The following is an 18,111-nucleotide window of genomic DNA, read 5'->3' as shown; positions in this document are numbered from 1 at the left end:
AGAACTTGAGGAAAAAAAATATTAAATAACAACATCTGCCAATACCAAGCCAATGGAAGGACTGAAGTATCAAGGACCATGTTTACTGATTTAAATAAAAATGCCAAATCTATTTTAAACATCTGGCTGACTGTGTGGACCAGCCATGATAGCAATTAGGTTTGTATAACAATGATTTTTTTAGTCTTGTTTTATGCCACCCAGAGTCACTTGTTTGTGACGCAGGCAGCCATACATCCTTGACAAATAAAGAAACAATGAAATGACATGCATTGAGAATCAAGATGATCAAGATATCAGGTATATTTTTAAAAACGTGCTTAGTTTATACCTGTTACCTCAAGTGAGTACAGCAACCTGTATTTCTCAAAGTGTTAAGACCAACTCTCAACACTTGATCTTTAGCCATGCTAGCTCAAATTCCTCACATCCATCACAAAAGGCTCAACATTACAGTTCAAATGAAATCCAGCTTTCTCTATTACATTGAAGAATAGACCGATTGTATGCCATCCACTTGGTACCAACTTAGTAACCACATAGAAAGAACTTCTCCAGGAAAATCAAGGGCAAATATGAGGCCTTATTTGAACCCTATTAATCTTCCATGTGAGAGTCCCTGTGCACGCAGAAGCCTCTGCATTTACACCTGTATTCATGAATTCACCTCTTTGTACCTATTTGTAGACATCCAGCAAAGCCAGCTTCCATACCTTAAAAGTTCATGGATCTGGATCATATGGTGCACCTCAAACAGATTATAGCAGTGTTGATGAACCTTTTTGGCACTAAGTGCCGAAATGGGAGCACGCATGCGCGCAGGGGACCCCCGGAAACTGGAAGAGCAGCTCCCCGGTACACATGTGCAGGAGCACCATAAACTGGAAGAGTAGTTCCCCAGCGTGCATATGCGTGCCGGAAAGCTGGGCTTCTGGTTTCCTGCATGCATACCAGTCACCTGGTCTTCCGGTTTCTGGCGTGCATGAAACTGGAAGCTCAGCTTCCCAGTGCGTGCATGCATGCCAGGGAGCTGCTCTTCCAGTTTCCAGCACTCCCGCGCACATGAAGACCAGCTGGCCATTGCGCATTTGGGCGCTGGAACCCAGAAGAGCAACGGGTGCCAGCTGCCCAGAGAGATGGCTCTGCGTGACACTTCCAGCCATAGGTTTGCCATCACTGGACTATACATTACATTATGTACAACACAGAAAAGTACAACCTCCTAAATTTCCTAAAAATAGCCAAAAATTACATTGAATTGAATTAATGTGTAGTTAACACAATGCAGTATATTGTCCATGTGTTTAATAACTTCTGTCTTGTTAAAAACAGAAAGATGTGAGCAATATTTAGACAGATTCTGGATTATAGGAAACTACAACTACAATCTGCAGCCTGAGGTTGTAGGCTCCTGATAAAAAGCTTAAAAGGGACACTAAATTCAGTTAAATTCAGAAATGATAATAATAATGACAGTAATGTACTATAACTTAACCACTCCTACCCAATACTGCTTGATAGGGATTCATGCAATTTGAAAATAATTCAGAATAAGTGTTTCAGAACTTATATGAGCCCAACATGTCTTTGTATTCATTAAAGCAGCCCAGTTTATGGCTGATAGCTAATAATGATAATAACAAATCACAACAATTAATGAAATGTGTTAACCATCTAGGGGTGTCAAACTCAAGACCCGGGGGCCAGATCCAGCCTGCAGGGTGCTTAGATCTGGCATGTGGGGCCATCCTGGAAACAGCAAAGGACTGGTCCGTGGTGCCTCTGCCAGTGAAAATGGAGCTTGGGAGGGCCGGGGGCAGCCCTCCTGAGCTCAGTTTTCGCTGGCAGAGGGTTGCAGGAGGCTGTCACAACTGAAAATGGAGCTAAGGAGCCCGTTTTCGCTGGCAGAGTGCTTGGGCCACCACAGGCGCCCCCAAAATGTATGACATCGACCTGGCCACACCTACCCTGGCCCCGAGGTTAAATGCAACCCTTTTGCAGCCCTCAATGAAATCAAGTTTGACACCCCTGATCTAGAATTTCTTTATACATGAATGATAACAGATGCCCAAAAGTTAAATGATGACTCATTTTGTTATCTTATTATAATTTATCACCATAATTTACCTCAGTTGCTTCTGCTCCTTTCTTCTCTTTTGATGCTCCACTTGCACTTTTACTTCCATGCTGTAAAAAAATTTTACAACGTCAAACTAGCATTTGAAAACAACATAAAATATTTTCTACACAAGGAATAGGCAACATGGTTCTCAAAAGCAACATGCCCACAGATCACTCCCTTTGCACCCACAAGACATTTTCCCCCATTCTAAAAAGAAAAACAAGTAGTTAGTAGGCTGCAAAGCACACTAATGACTTCTGGTGTTTTCTTTACAAAAATTCCAAAGCTCCCACAATAGATTTTACAGATCTATTTAGAAAATAAAAAGGATGGAGGAGTCGCAATGTAAGAAATAATGTCCAATTTCCTTCTTTTATCAACTGGGATTTTATATCCAAGCAATCATTTTGTGGCGGGAGAAGCTCCCCTTCTAAATTAAGAGCTTGCATGACTTAATTACAAAAATCGCAATTGTTCTCATTGGCTTCAAAATATTGCCTATACTTTAAATTTAAATAAAATTAAATATAATGTAGATTTTTATTTTTCTATATTTATTCATTTCTGGAGTGTAATCCCTCACACAACATCACAGGCATCAAACGTTTTCTGGAATATAATAGTTCATATTGGGTCATCTCTTGCTGCGCCAGAGGTTTTGCTCCCAAACTAGGAGATGTGTCTGAAACAAAGCCCAAATTGTATTTCTTCTTATTTAAATTTAAATGTAATTAAACCAAAATATAACAAATACAATTACTTCTATTACACTGAATCATATTCCTCTTTTGTCACATTAAAATTTGCAATAGCCTATAGACAATTTTAGGCGCCTATAGAATTTTAGTAGCCACATATACTTGCATTTCTTATTATGATAAATGATCTACATACATCAACATATAAAGTATAAAAACAAATGCATGGTCATCAAGGATACATTATTTCATTACATATTTTGATTGCTGTCACAATAAACTTTGTATGCTCATCTCAGGTGGGCCAGGATGTTGTTGCAAGAGAGATAGAAGAAATGAGTTCTTAGAACCCTGGAATCAAGATTTTACTATGGTATAAGATCTTACTAACCACAAAATTATAGTCCATATCCTTCATCCTCTGCAGAAGCCACATATGGTCTGAGAACTCAGGATAAGTTGCTCTCCTGTATATTCAGTAGAACTTTGGACTTGTGTTTCTTGACTTCCCATCTATCGCTACATAGCAGACATCCAAACATCCACCTATTAGGATGGCCAGAAACTTGCTGGATAACTACTTCAATTTGCTTTAGGCCTGGACATAAGAATGGTCTTCTATTGCTCATCCAGAGTGTCTCAACATTCCCTGCTTTGTAGTTGAATCAAAAGGATTCAATCTACCCAATAACACCTGGTCAATCCTCACTAGGATTGGGACCAGTGCTGGGTTGCTACCAGTTATCCCTGGTTCTTGCGAACTGGTAGTGGAAATTTTGAGTAGTTCAGAGAACCGGTAAATACCACCTCTGCCTGGCCCCGCCCCCAATCTATTCGCTGCCTCTCGAGTCCCAGCTGATCGGCTAGAAGGAAAAAATCAGGGCTCACTTGACAAACAAGAGGAAAAAAACAAAACAAGACAGCTTAGCTTTAAATTGAGAAGCCAAGAAGCCTTCCAACTGATTGGCTAGAACCAATCCGCTCCTTGTAAACCGCTTGGTGGTGGTAGATTGGCAGTTGAGGCCAAGCTGCCTGAAAGTGGTTTCCGATTCTCTCGGTGGTGGCAGAGCAGCAAAAAACTGTTTAAAGTCTTGCCGTGGTGCTTCAAAGGGCCGCCCTACAGCTGATCAGCAGTAAAAGGCAGTGTGGTGGTAGACCAGTGTACTCCAAAAACAAATAGATAGACCAGGACGCTCCAAAAACAAATGGGTAGACCGGTACGGCTCTGCGAGTAGTTAAAAGCCTGGTAGACGAGTACCTCTGCTAAATCCTAAAGAATTGTTTGTCACATGACCATCAAACCACGCCCACAGAACCAATAGTAAAAAAAATTATAACCCACCCCTGACTGGGACTCAACATGGCAGGTGTGCTAGTCACCTTTATAAATGGGGAAAGATCTCCTCTTTGGAATGTAGTTGTGGTGCTCCAAAGCATACATATTGTGTGACAGTACTCTTTGAGTGCTTATCAGGGAACCCCAGAGATTTTCTGTATGTCACTCCATCATGTATTGACTATATAAATAGTTTGCCTTTGAATTTGTAAATAGTTTCATAAGTGTGCATTGAGAATATAATTGTGATATGCTTTTTAACATTTTTGCCATATGCTAAATAACTAACTAACTACATAGCTTACAGGAAATCCTTGACGTATATCCATTTAGGTTGCAACCAAAGTTACAACAGCACTTATGACTGATCCTCATACTTATAATTGTCATGTCATCCCCACAGTCACATGATCAAAATTTAGGCACTTGGCAACTGGCATGTATTTACCATAGCTGCAGTACCCCCAAAGTCATGTGATCACCATTTGAAACCTTCCCAGCCAGCTTCCGACAGTAAAATCAACGGGGGACACTGGATTCATTAACAACCGCATGATTCACTCAACAATTGTAGTGATTTGCTTAAATACTGTGGCAAAAAAAAGTTGCAAGGTCAAGATTCACTCAACAACTGCCATACTTAGCAACAGAAATTCTGGTCCCAACTATAGTTGCAAGTCCATGACTTACTGCCTATATTTCCAAAAATGTATGATTCATTACTATGATAAAATCTTCAACAAGCCCTGATGAGAGCAGCTAGAGTTCTTTTTGTACTATTATAGTGAAACTCTCTTCCCCAATCGATTGTGTGACAGAATGCAGCAACTGAGTACAATGCTGTCTGCCATCCTGTCATATGATCACCTAGACATAGTTCTAGCACTCTGATAAATCAGTTGGGAAAGAGGCAAATGGCTGATGAATCAGATTGAATAGGCAGCTTTGGAATGGCTGAAAGGTATTTTGTCCCAGGATGACCAGGAAGACGACCTCCGTGTCCCAAAGACCAGAGTGAGACAGAAGAAATTTCATCAATATCTAGGAATCTTCTTCTAGAGGAAGCTAAATGAACACAACATCCTGCCAGCCTGATAAATTTCCAGCCAGATTTGATTCATGCACTTATTTTGCTCCTAGAAAAAGGTGGGATGTAGAAGTAGCAATATATAGAGAACAGATTTAACTGTGCCAGGGTAAATTTTATAATGCCTATAAAGAAATTAATTTTGAAATGTTGAACAGGCATATATAAATCACCTGCTTATCAAAAAAGCTGTAGTAAGGTAGGAGAAAGGGGAAGAAACCAATAGGCATTGTTTGATTGCTTTATCTGACTATTGCTCAACTTAATCATCCTTGCACAAATAAAAGGAGTATTTTTTTTTCTTTATGTGAAGCTATAGCACTGAAAGAAAAAATTACATTATTATCTTTGATACTTTCTTTCAATACTGTATCTTCCACAAGAACCTAAAACAGTGTTATGGATGTTTTTCTTTCACAACTATCAGAATTTTCACTGATAAACAAAAAGTTAAAATATGTATTAAAAATTCCAATATATTAAAGAATAAGTAAATTATTTGATGTATAACAATAATTTTATATCAGTGCATTAATTTGGATTCTTTTATTCTGCCTTTACTATTCATAAGTAGGAGTGCAGTGACTCGTGTGGTTAGAATGCTTGGTTGACAATCTACAAGCCCACATTCAAAAGCCGAGTACTGCTATGCGATGGGGTGAGCTCCCATCATTCGCTCCAGCTCCTGCTCACCTAGCAATCTGAAAGTGTGTAAAGTGCAATTTTAAACTGCCAAGCTAGCAGTTTGAAAGCATGTAAAAAATGCAAGTAGAAAAATAGGGACCACCTTTGGTGGGAAGGTAACAGTGTTCCGTGCACCTTTGCCATTTAGTCATGCCGGTGACATGACCACGGAGACGTCTTCGGACAGTGCTGGCTCTTCGGCTTTGAGATGAATTAACACTGCCCCCTAGAGTCGGGAACGACTAGCACATATTTGCAAGGAGAACCTTTACCTTTTTAAAGTGCAATTTAATGTGAGTAGATATAGGTATCACTTCAATGGGCACCTTAAGGAGTCTCCAGCCGGGCATCCCCTGGGCAATGGATGCCACCGGTTAACCCTTTCACCTCGGAAGCACCTTGGCACTTTTAACACAAAAACAGCAGCAGCAACTTCATAAGTAATTGAAGGTAGTGAACATACATAAGGCTTTTTCTTTCTCCCCCTTTACCTACAACTCCTCTGTGAGGTAGATTGGGCAGAGAAAGTGTGACTGACCATAGACATCCAGCTGGCTTTCATGTCTAAGGCAGGACTACGGAATGCCTAAGACAAGACTAAAACTCACCATTTCCTAGTTTCTAGGCAGCACCTTTATCACAGCTGTCATGGCCTCGTCGGAGCCTGAGTCCACGGAGGATGAGTGGAGCTGGGCCAATGGAGGTTGAGGACGCAGCCCAGGGTTCCTTGGAGTTGGGGCGCTTGCCAGCAAGGAGGAACGGGGGCAGGATGACCGAGAGACGGGGGGAAGAGACGGGAAGGCAGTGGAGATGAGGAGCAATGGAGCTCAGGCAATGAGCAAGGACTGCCCCCTCCTGATCCGTGAACACAGAAAGTGGAGAGGAGGTGGGAGCAGTGTAGGCCAACCTGACAACTCAGGAACATAGTGCCTCACCTTTCTTCACAAGGCACACCTGGGGACTGAGACTTAAGGAGATGCCGTGGGGAGGAGAGCTTTTCTGGAACAAATGCTGAATCTGTGGAGTTTTGTGTGTTGTTGCCAATGTCTGGAGTTTGCTGGACTTCTTGCCTAGTTCCTTTGCTTCATGGACTCATTGCCTTGGTTCCTTGCATCATTGGATTTCTTGCCTTGAAGCCATTGTGCTAACAGCATTTTGCTGGACTACTCTAGAGGCTGCTAGAGGTGTGTGTGTGTGAGCATTTTGCTCCGGGACTTGCCATAGACGTGGGAGTGTTTGGGGGAAAGTTGGAGCAATAAAGGGGAGTTTGAACTATCAGCTGTGTTCCCTTCATGCCTTGCCCTGGGTCATCACAAACAGGAAGATGCCTTCCAGAACAAAATGTCTAAATGATAGCAAAACATAAACTGGGTAATATATTAATTTCTAGAAATAACTGAAACAATCAGAGATAAATCATACCAGAACTTCTAAAACATTATCTTCAGTATGTACCTATCAAGTCATTTTGTAGAGAAACAACATATTCAAGATCTCATGGCAATGTAGAAACTTTTTTTTCCCTTAGAAAGGACTTTTTCATAAAATGATTTATTAATTTCTAATTTGCTTAGAAAGGCCCTGCCGGGAAACTATTTGTCTCCAATTAATTTATTCATTATAAATTAAATAAACTTCACTGAAAGCTGCCTGAGTATTTATGGCTGTGATTCTTAATTGCTGCTTAGTTATTTGATATTGAGGGATTGATTGATTATTGCCATCATCAGCGCTGATTCTTAGCAACCATGTAAATAGATCTCCAGGATATTCTGTTCCCAGATTTTGCAACAGTGTATTCATCACCACTGTGATCAAGTATATCCACCCTGCACGGTTAAAATGTTCAAAAGGATGTCACACAGAAGACAATCAAGAACTTATTCTTCATTGTTCCAGATTGCAAGACAAGGAATGATAGATTTAAATCACATGAAAGCAGTTTTCAGCTGAAAAACATCTTTCATAGAAACACTGGTTCAATAGGTGAAAAGTTACCCAGTGAAATAGCAGATCCCTGTCAGTCTTGCAAGGTAGTTCTGACCGGATACACAGCCAGGCATATTAGCTCTTTTTTTATTGTAAGGTTAGATTAATCTTGTAAGCCTGAAAGGACCCCTCCCATACCTCACTTTTATTTCTCCCAAAAAACCAGAGCGGATCCTTTCTGAGACATTTTTGCCACTCGTCCTGATTCATACTTATGAGGCCTTGCATAGGCTGTGGCTCTTCTTACTATCTCCCAAAGACATTTCCACATGCAAATCCCCTTTCCACATTTCCTTTTGCTAGACATGTTCAAGCACATTGTAGAAATCATTGTAGAAGCTTTAAATTGGATTCCAGAATCAAACAATGATTAATGCTCCCTTCCAATTAGTAACATAGGGTTTCTGGCAGGATGTAAATTACCTTGAGGTAAGATGGTTGGCCTATGGAATATAAAGCATGTATGTATGTATGTATGTATGTATGTATGTATGTATGTAATAAATATACATAAATATTTATAAATAAATGTAGGAGGGAGTAAAAGTATGCATACATAAAATCTATATTAAGTTCTCTTTGGGTAAGAAAAAATTTAGAGTAATAATACAAATCCAAGTTCAGCATTTATCCAATTCTTGTTATGATTACTTCTTCTGGAGTAAGATTTTATGCAATATTGTACCAGAGTCATTTCTGTGAAGCTGTCAAAGTAAACACAGCTATAAATAGACAACTATAAATATTAGTATGAGGACAGGAATTGTAATTTTTTATTCTGTAAAACCACAGAGATTTTAACCTACACATATCAAAATTAGCTATTCTACATGAAATAGAACAGATTATTCACTGTTTAATGAAATGCAGTAAAGTGCTATAAAAGCATGATTAGGGACCACATGCTTCAATTTTGGGATTTTGCTCTTCAAGACAACCCCACAAAACAAAAGGGATTATGTTGTAAATAATCATTATCAGTAGCAAAAACAGATTGCATAAACTACACTGAAATTAACTGAAAAAACTTGGAATCTGATTCACGCAATTCTTGATACAGCATTGTTTGGTGTCCATGGTCCATAGTACACAACTTTTTCAGATCTGGGCCTTTGAGAAGTATTATGGTCCAGGTTCCAATAAATGGAGACAAGATAGAAACTAAATATGGTAGAATATTGAATTGAAAGCAACATGTTAACTTCCCATGTGTTTTATAATATCTTAAATTTAAAACTTTGTATCTCAGATGGCTGGGATTCAAAAAAACGAATCCCCCCTTCATTAATTGTTACTGGCATTTGCTGTAAAGGTATTTGTGGAATCAAAGAACCCCGTTGAAAATTTCTAAACAAAAGTTTATTTTCTGAAAATATTTTCTGGATATTTGAACAAGAATTCCTCTCAGAATATAAATTGGTCAAGAAATAATATTCATTTTGAGAACATTCACCATTCCCTAAAGGGCATGGCATAGTGACTGCCATCTATTGATATCTGAAGAAACATTTTTATATATTTTATTTATATTACATGTTGCTGGGTTATATCTCTCGGTTATACACATACCCAAATATTTAATGGATTTGGTACCAATAAGGAATTGATATTCCTTAATGGATCGGTGATCAGATTTTTTTATGTATTGATATCAACTCTGATTTGGACAAGTTGACAGGATGTCATGCTATTTGACTAAAGGCATCAATCATCTACATCAACATAGGAATTATAGTGTGAAATTTAGAAATAAACAGAAAAATGTCATTTCCAAATAAGACAAATTTATATTCAACTAAATTATGTCCTATTCCATAAATCTCCATAAGTGGACTAATAAGCACAAGCCAAAGGTTCCAAGCAATACCAAAAAGCAAGAGTGAAAGTGGACATCCTTGTTTAGTTCCTCTAAACAATGGGAAAGTAGCAGAATATGATAGATGATGTGGATGAACTTTTAACATACACTCTGCTAAGAGAGAGAAATATCTATCAAATGTAATTTAGAGGCAATATTTACAGCTATAGTATTTGTTAACAACATTCTTTGAATCAGCAGCGTTTTCAGGTCTGGAGACACCCATGTTACTAGAACATCTGGTTACATCTTTTAAAATGAAAAACCTACTATTAGTTTTTATAGATATTTGTTATCAATAAATTAATTTGATATGCAAAAAGAGATAAGTGGAATAAAGAATTAGAGGTTCCTATCTTGCCTAGGCAATGAGAGAATGCTTTAACCTTTATAGCATGAATGTCAACGGACTTTAAACTAAGACTTATACAGCAAAAAATAAAATGCAGAATTTATTGGACTCCATTATGTCTTTATACAAAAGGATCTTGGCTGAGATCAAATGTAGTATCTGTTCTTATCAGTTTAATGTCTGATACATTTTGATTGGGCACTACTCAGAGTTTCTTACTGTATAAGTTGGCAGCTGTATAAATCTTATAAAAAAAAATAGAAGATAGACAGACAGACAAGAGTCAGTCAATCCATGAATGGATTTTGTTGGAGATGTAAGAAGGACAACGCTTCTTTAAAGCATATGTTTTTAGTTAAGCTTTGGGAGAAAGAAGTGTCGTATGTAAGTGTTACTGTACAACATCACATTTTTCAGAGGTTAATATTGTACAACATCAAATTTTTCAGAGGTTAATATTCAATAATAATTCAATATTTTTGAATTATACACCTAGTACACAGAACTTGGCAACTGGACAATGTAAATAGATTGATACAGTGCCCTTACTATAGCTGAAGACTGATACTCTAACATTGGGAAGATAAATGTATGACTTTGTATGAATAAATATAATGAAATACAGGACACGGACACAGACACGGACAAACACACACACATATATAAAAGAGTAGGTTAAAAAAAGCAAGAGTAAGAGTAGCTGCCTGGAGTCGCTTGACAATGAGGAGGCCAGGATATAAATTTAGTAAACTGAATAAATAAATAGTATTAAAAGTATATGTGTGTATACATCCATGTATAACACACACAGTTGCATAATGTTTGCATTATATATACTATAATAAATTAACATATTTAATATAGAATTGTAATTCTTCACCATTTACTTTAATGACATATTATACTTTATATTTTATGTTTTTTTCTGTTGTACTTTTGATTTATTTTTTGTAAGCACTTGTTACGTATTTTTATTATATATGCGTTTTTGGTATTTCTTGTTTGGTATTTCTTTTTTTCAGGTACTTCTTTTTTTTCCTGGTACTATTTTAAAAACAATATTTTTTTAAGTAGGGTTTATCTATGTACTCAACCCAATTACAACCTATATGATCTACACCAAATTTACTAGTCACATGTGACTATGGAAACAACACAGATTTGCACGAACACCATTTAATACCACCTTATGATACAAAAAAATGTTTTAAAGGTATTGTAGAAGAAAGAAAAAAATGTTAAAATGCAATAAATCATAGTATATCCTAAAAAGGAGAGAAAACACGCCTGACGTTCACAGAGATGCCTTTTGCAAACCTATGGTAAAAGGAAACTAGTATAGACGCCTCCCAAGTATCAGGAGGAAAGTATTCTAGAGCAGTGGTGAAATCCGAATTTTTTTACTACCGGTTCTGTGGGTGTGGCTTGGTGGATGTGGCATAGCTTTGTGGGTGTGGCAGAGGAAGGGTACTGCAAAATCTCCATTCCCACCCCACTCCAGGGGAAGGATACTGCAAAATCCCTATTCCCTCCCCACTCCTGGGGGAAGGACATTGCAAAATCTCCATTCCTACCCCACTCTGGGGCCAGCCAGAGATGGTATTTGCCGGCTCTCCGAACTACTCAAAATTTCCGCTACCAGTTCTCCAGAACCTGTCAGAACCTGCTGGGTTTCATCTCTGTTCCAAAAGGTAGGCTGTGTGTGCATAGAGAAGGCCTAGTTTTCAGTACACTAACCATAACATAGCAGTCTCTGAATCACAGCACAAGCCCTTCCAGAACTTTTCCAGTGTTAGTGATCAAGCAAGTCTGCAATGAGGAAAATGATCTGTATCTTGGTCTCTAGTTTTTTAGGGGCTTATATGCTAAACAGAAATTAATGACATGGATGGCTAATAATTAGTAATTATCAATTGCTTTAATACTGGTGTACTCAATATGTTGTCAAGTACTTCCCTCAGCAACCTGCCCACTACATTATGTAGTAAAATATATGGTTACATGTCCCATCTCTTTTGCAAGTTTAAAATCACTTCCTAAAGTTAGCAAAATCAGCAAATAGACTGAATGACCTTCTTGTGACTTGTTAATTCAGGAACTTCTTCTGCAATGATAACTACCAAACTTCAAAAGATGTGCATCATGATTTATTTTAGAAAGCTTTTCATAAGCCAGAAATGCCCTGTACTAAGGACATTAAAAGCAAAAATATAGTTCAGAGGTGGGGGGGGGGGAGAGAGAGATTCTATAGCTTTTACTTTATCTCTTGATCCTTTGACTTCCTTCCCAATGACAAATTGGAGAGGAGGAAAACATATAATACCTTTTGAAAAGCCATTTAACTTTGCAACAATCATATAGTAATGCAACAAGCATTACTATAAATATCGGCAGGAGAGTTAATATTAATTTTTATTAGGTAAAACCTGCAGCTCCACCTTCCATAAATATGGAAGCCACTCAATCTGCACTAAAAATTATGAACTCTTTTTAAAAATGAAAAAGCTTTGCATGCCATTTTCTTAAATCACCAATTAAATTGCCACAAATGTTTCAAAAACTTTAATCAGAATAACTACTTTTATTATCCCCAAATCTGGCTTACTGCCTACATTCCAAAATGAATCGGTGGCTTAAAAACGTCTCTTTCAATCCTATTTATTCACCGAACGAAGAGTGTAAACCCTGCCCTTCAGAACCGTGTCCACTTTCCTTTTCTAATCAATCAAACTTTCATGTCAGAAAGTTAAAGGCAGCAAAAAAAAAAAAAAAAAAATCACAAGAATAGGCCAGCTATTCCGTGCATACCACAAGGGCGTAAAGTTTCGGGTTGTCCACCTTGGCCAATTCATCCCATGGTGTAAAAACTCACAGGTACGCCCTCAGCAAGACAAGGAAAGGCTTTCCGTCCGAGAGGATTAACGACCGGCACTCCCTCAAGAACTACATCAAACACCAGATCTCCAAAACCCGCAGCGATCATAACTCCACGTGTATTTACCGTCGCATACCACCAACTCGCGAACGCCATCGCAGGGACCGACCGCTCCCAGTTCTCCTTCCAAGTTCGGTTTCAGCTTCCCCAAGAGAGAGCGCACGAAACTCCCAGCTCTGCGCGGCTGGCTGAGACTATCCGACCCGAGGGCTTGGGAATATGTGCGGGCAAAGAGAGGCGTGGAGAAGCTGCTGCGTCCTTCAGTCGGTCCGCCCCCAAACAGACAGCAGAGTAGGAAATTTTGGAGAGGACGATCCGTGTCTATGTGGGTGTCCGCTCGCTGGAGCCCCGTTTTTCCCGCTTTGAAGTTAATGCAACAAGGGGCTTTGCCTAGAAGTAACCGTCTTTTTGGACAAATTACGCGCGAATCCAATCACTGAAAACGGTCCCACCCCTCCTCTCCGGGATAGACGGAGGTAAGGAGGAGAATGATGTCTCGATCCAGTTGCCCTTGGTGCCAGCTGCACCGCCCAAAACCACTCAAGTATGATTTCATTGTTCTGACCCAGTTCCTGGAAGAAGGGAAGGCGTGTCTGCACTCATTGTCTTTCTTTCTAAACTCCTACCATTTCCTGGATAAAATTCCTCCTCCTCTGTCAGAATATCTTTTTTTTAAAAAAAAGGCTGCCCAAGAAGTCATATTTTACCCCCGGGCCTGCATTCATAGATAAAAGAAATGCACTTTGCTCCAGACAAAAATGAAGTGCCCATAAACTCTCTTATGTTCCCACAGGTGCTAACCTGGAGCCAGCTGAATTATGACTTACTAATTACCAGGACAATGGACCATAAACTAACCACACTAGTTTGGTTTTCACAAGATACCCGAAACACTTGGTTGCCAATGGCTTGAAAGCCCAAAAGAATATTCAAAGTCATCTACTATAAATTCTGAGAAGGATATTTCAAATACTCCTTATTCTTCTTGGGGTACCTTATAGGGTACCAAGGAACACAGAGAAGTTTTATCTTCAGTGCAAGGCCTTTTCCCAGTATCTTAACTTTCCCAGTTTGCAAACAGCACTGAAAAAGGAGCAGCACTGGAGGAAAGGTGCGACTATGAATAATTTCCTCCACGATTTTGTGACCCTGTTGCAAGGAATCTCCACCTGCCATTCATCCAGCTATCCCACAAACAGGAAGGCTACTCTACAACCTACTTTTCCAAGCACTATGAAGTAACTTAATGGTAGAAGTCAAACTGTGAAATTCCACTGTAGTATCTATCATTTCATAGCAGGAATATCTGCAAGATAAATACCAATGTGTACTAGAAATAAGATAGAGGTCTTTATAAATGACATCATACCCACCTTTCATCTCTTCTCTAGAGCAAGAAGCCTAAATTGTAAGAACCTTTCTCCATTAAAGAGGAGGGACCATGCCCAAAATCCTGAAAGTAATCTGTTAACTAAATATCCTGATTTCTATTGGATACCAACTAGATTTCATTTAAACCAGAGAATGACATGAAACCTAATGATGATGGTGTAGATCAGTGTTTCTCAACCTTGGAAGCTTGAAGATGGGTGGACTTCAACTCCCGGAATCCCCCAGCCAGCGCTGCTGGCTGGGGGATTCTGGGAGTTGAAGTCCACCCATCTTCAAGCTACCAAGGTTGAGGAACACTGGTGTAGATGATGAATGCCATTGAACATTGGGTCAGAGGCACAGTACACTGAGTTGTAAACAAGCCATAACGAATGTGTTTAGAAAGCTCATTGTGGATTACATGATAGTTAATCCACATTTCCGAGTTCACACAGCTACGCCGTTTTATAACCAAAAGCTCTGTTTTCAAAGCACGTTAAATGTGCTTGCTAGTTTGTTACTCGGTAAATCGTCAGGCGTGACTTGGTGTTGCGCTTTATAAATCACGGTTTTAAAACTTGCCGCCTTGCGCAAACATAATGACGTTGGCAAAGCCAAAGATAGCTATGAAACCTCACCCTTTAGAAACCGCCCCGAGACAAAGTTCCGGACGCGCAGAGTCAAACCCCCCCCCCCAAGCTTTTAAGGATCCCACCTCCGGGTTTAAAGTAGCCCAAATATTGCCTGCAGTGCATATTTGGCAATCATAATAGTCACCGTTTTTCACACGGCCGCAGGGAGGGGCTCAGGGTCTTTGAAGTGCCCTCGCCAGCCTTCCTCCAGCGGGCGCCCTGGAAATGACAGCCTAAGGCGCTTATCGCCTATCAGCTGACAGGGGAAATTGCAGGGCAGCGAGCCGGGCACATCTGGGAGAAGAGAGCGAGAGGCTTTTAAAAAAAAAAAAAAAAAAGGCGGCGTCACGACGGGAGGCGGCCTTGCGCATAAGCAAACGAGGGCGCGCGCGCGCACACACCCCAAAATTCCCTCGTTCGCCCCACCCAATGGCTCCCCCCCCCCCACCGCTCGCGGCTCTGCTCCTCGCCTCTCCCGCGCGCCGCTGTTCTTGGCTCCTCGCCGCTGTGGGCGCTGGCGAATTTCTGCTGCGCTTTCTCCACAGAAGCCTCGCCCCGACCGCACGCAAACGTTTCTCTCGCCCCTCTTATTCGAAAGGGGGGGAATAAGAACGAGCCGTTTTAAGGGGCAACTGTTTAGCTTTTTAGCTTAGTTTCCTCCCACCCGCCCGCCTGCCTGCCTTCGACTTGCCTCTTTGGAGCCCGCGGCGGGTTGTTTCTTGCCTTTCGTTGGCTGCGACATGACGGCTGAGGAGGCGCTTTGACTCCTCGCAGGCCGTTTTGCCCTTGCGGCGTATTGACGGGACTCTGCAGTAACCCCCAAGAAGGAGGAAAAGAGGCGAGCAGCGGAGGAGGATCCTGCGGGGAGCTACGAAACTTTTTCCGACGGACCCCGTGCCAAAAATCAGGCGGCTGTGGCGCCTCCTCTTCCTGCGACCGCCGCTTCAGGCTCGGAGAAATTCTCCGGGAGGAGGTTCACTGCGAAAGGGCTGGGTGGCACACATTGTTGTGTTTCTCCGAACCGGCTGTGCCTTGCAGATTTATAGGCTGCTAACCCAGCCTCTGAGCGCCGTTTCATTCTAGCTTGTTTCAAAGGAGCCTCCTTTTTTTTTCTTTTTAAAATTTGATTTATATGCCGCCCTTCTCCGGAGACTCAGGGCGGCTTACAATGTGCTAAGCAATAGCCTTCATTCTTTTGTATATTTATATAAAGTCAGTTTATTGCCTCCAAAACTGGGTCCTCAATTTACCTACCTTAGAAAGGATGGAAGGCTGAGTCAACCCTGAGCCTGGCGAGATTCGAATCTGCAGTAATTGCAGGCAGCTGTTCTTAATAACAGGGTGCTTTAGACCACTGTACTATCAAGGCTCTTTTAAAATATTGCAGGGGTTACAACGCACTCAGGAACACACACAGGCACACACACCATCTATTGATCCAGTTTCTTACTGGTTTGACCTGGTGTGTGAGAGGCCTCTCCTTCATTTCTAAAAAATTAAGCATCTTAGTAGGTAATCTGCATAGGACAATATTACTTTCCTCTCCTCTTAAATACCAGATGTGAAGCCACGAGGTCCAGGTTTGACTCTGGTTAGTGTTTGGATGAGATAAACAATTATTTGACAATTCCAGATAAGCCATTAGATGAAAGAAAGAAAATCCAGACAGGCCTTTACATAGACATCTGGAAGCCTCTCCCGCTGAACTTGGTGTAATTTATTTGAAAGCTTATATAGACATTCCTGAGTTCAATTAATGTCAGGAACAACAAAAGCAAAAAAAAAAAAAGTTGCTTAAAACTTAATTGATCTCACTCAAAAGAAATACCAGGGCAATTACAAACAGGCATGCTATAATTACACTAAATGCAAGTTAAAAAGAACATTCCAAGTGAAAAGAATTCTCTAAAAAAAAGAAGTGGCATAACAATGAAAAGAATGTTGATGCCAAACAAGTCTCCTTAGGAATTACTGTCTAATCACTATATCTGTGCAAAAAGTAGTCACCTCAATTTTGAAAAGAGTAGCTCATAAACTAGGGCTTGGAAAAGCAAACAAATTTATTTATTTTTTTATTTTAATTTAATTTGTATACCGCCCTTCTCCCAAAAGGGACTCAGGGCAGTGAACAGCCAAAATTAAAATACATACAATACAAAAGTTAAGATAATTATAAGAGATTAAATCAATCGGCCTCCCAATTTAAAACCCCAAGTCTATAAAATTTTAAAATCCCATTAAAAACCATTTAGGCTAGGCCGGCTTCCTGGAATAAATAAGTCTTCAGGGCCTTACGGAAGGTCCGGAGGTCCGGGATCAGTCGTATTCCAGGGGGTAGCTCATTCCACAGGGCGGGTGCCCCCACAGAGAAGGCTCTCCCCCTGGGGACATTGCTTGACCGACGGCACCCTGAGGAGGCCCTCTCTGTGAGAAGGTATTGGCCAGTGGGAGGTTATCGGTAGCAGCAGGCGGTCTCGTAAGTACCCTGGCCGTAAGCCATGGAGTGCTTTAAAGATGAGAACCAACACCTTAAAGCGCACCCAGAAGACCACCGGGAGCCAGTGCAGCTTGCGCAGAAGAGGTGTTACATGGGAGCGCCACGTCGCTCCCATAATCACCCGCGCGGCCGCATTCTGGACCAGTTGGAGCCTCCGGGTGCTCCTCAAGGGGAGGCCCATGTAGAGAGCGTTGCAGTAGTCCAGGCGCGACGTGACGAGGGCATGGGTGACTGTGTGAATTGTTATGAAAACATATATTTTAATAGACCCTTGAGAATTAGGACTCAGTCCTAGGCACCTACACAGTTTGGCTTTATGGACATTTCTGAAATAAGCTCCCAATATTCTGGCTCACCATTATCTATACTGGTTGCATACAAAACATCTGTGCTTCTCAACTATAAGCAACTTTAAGACATACGGATTTCAACTCCCAGAATTTTCCAGCTAGCATCCCTGGCTGGGAAATTCTGGGAGTTGAAGTTCAACATCTTAAAGATTGAGAAACACTGGTTTACATAGGTTTTGGACCCTCCTGTAAACTGTTAT

General features: G+C 40.5%; 1 protein-coding gene and 1 pseudogene across 17 annotated transcripts in view; one reads left to right on the top strand and one right to left on the bottom strand.

Moving 5' to 3' along the window:
• CAST (calpastatin) overlaps positions 1-16,164 on the bottom strand; it is an 81,666-nt gene extending 65,502 nt beyond the window's left edge. For 9 of the 17 annotated variants that reach the window (XM_034440719.2, XM_034440717.3, XM_087885903.1 and 6 more), the window contains exons 1-2: positions 15,756-16,164; positions 2,128-2,187 (exon numbers count right to left, since the gene is read on the bottom strand). In XM_034440719.2, coding sequence (XP_034296610.2) covers positions 2,128-2,187; positions 15,756-15,806 — 111 coding nt within the window. In that variant the 5' untranslated portion in view covers positions 15,807-16,164. Of the gene's footprint in view, positions 1-2,127; positions 2,188-13,127; positions 13,690-15,209; positions 15,496-15,755 lie in introns of those variants that run through there. The other 8 variants (XM_087885906.1, XM_087885905.1, XM_087885910.1 and 5 more) reach the window with 6 other exon arrangements.
• Positions 10,255-10,375, top strand: LOC117679384 (U2 spliceosomal RNA; annotated as a pseudogene).
• Positions 16,165-18,111: the final 1,947 nt, after the last annotated feature.

This window comes from Pantherophis guttatus, chromosome 2 (assembly GCF_059756535.1).
Source record: "Pantherophis guttatus breed Tessera chromosome 2, ASM5975653v1, whole genome shotgun sequence".
NCBI classification, from domain to species: Eukaryota; Metazoa; Chordata; class Lepidosauria; order Squamata; family Colubridae; genus Pantherophis; species Pantherophis guttatus.
Note: the sequence above shows the minus strand (reverse complement) of the source record. Positions and strands in the feature narration are given on the sequence as shown.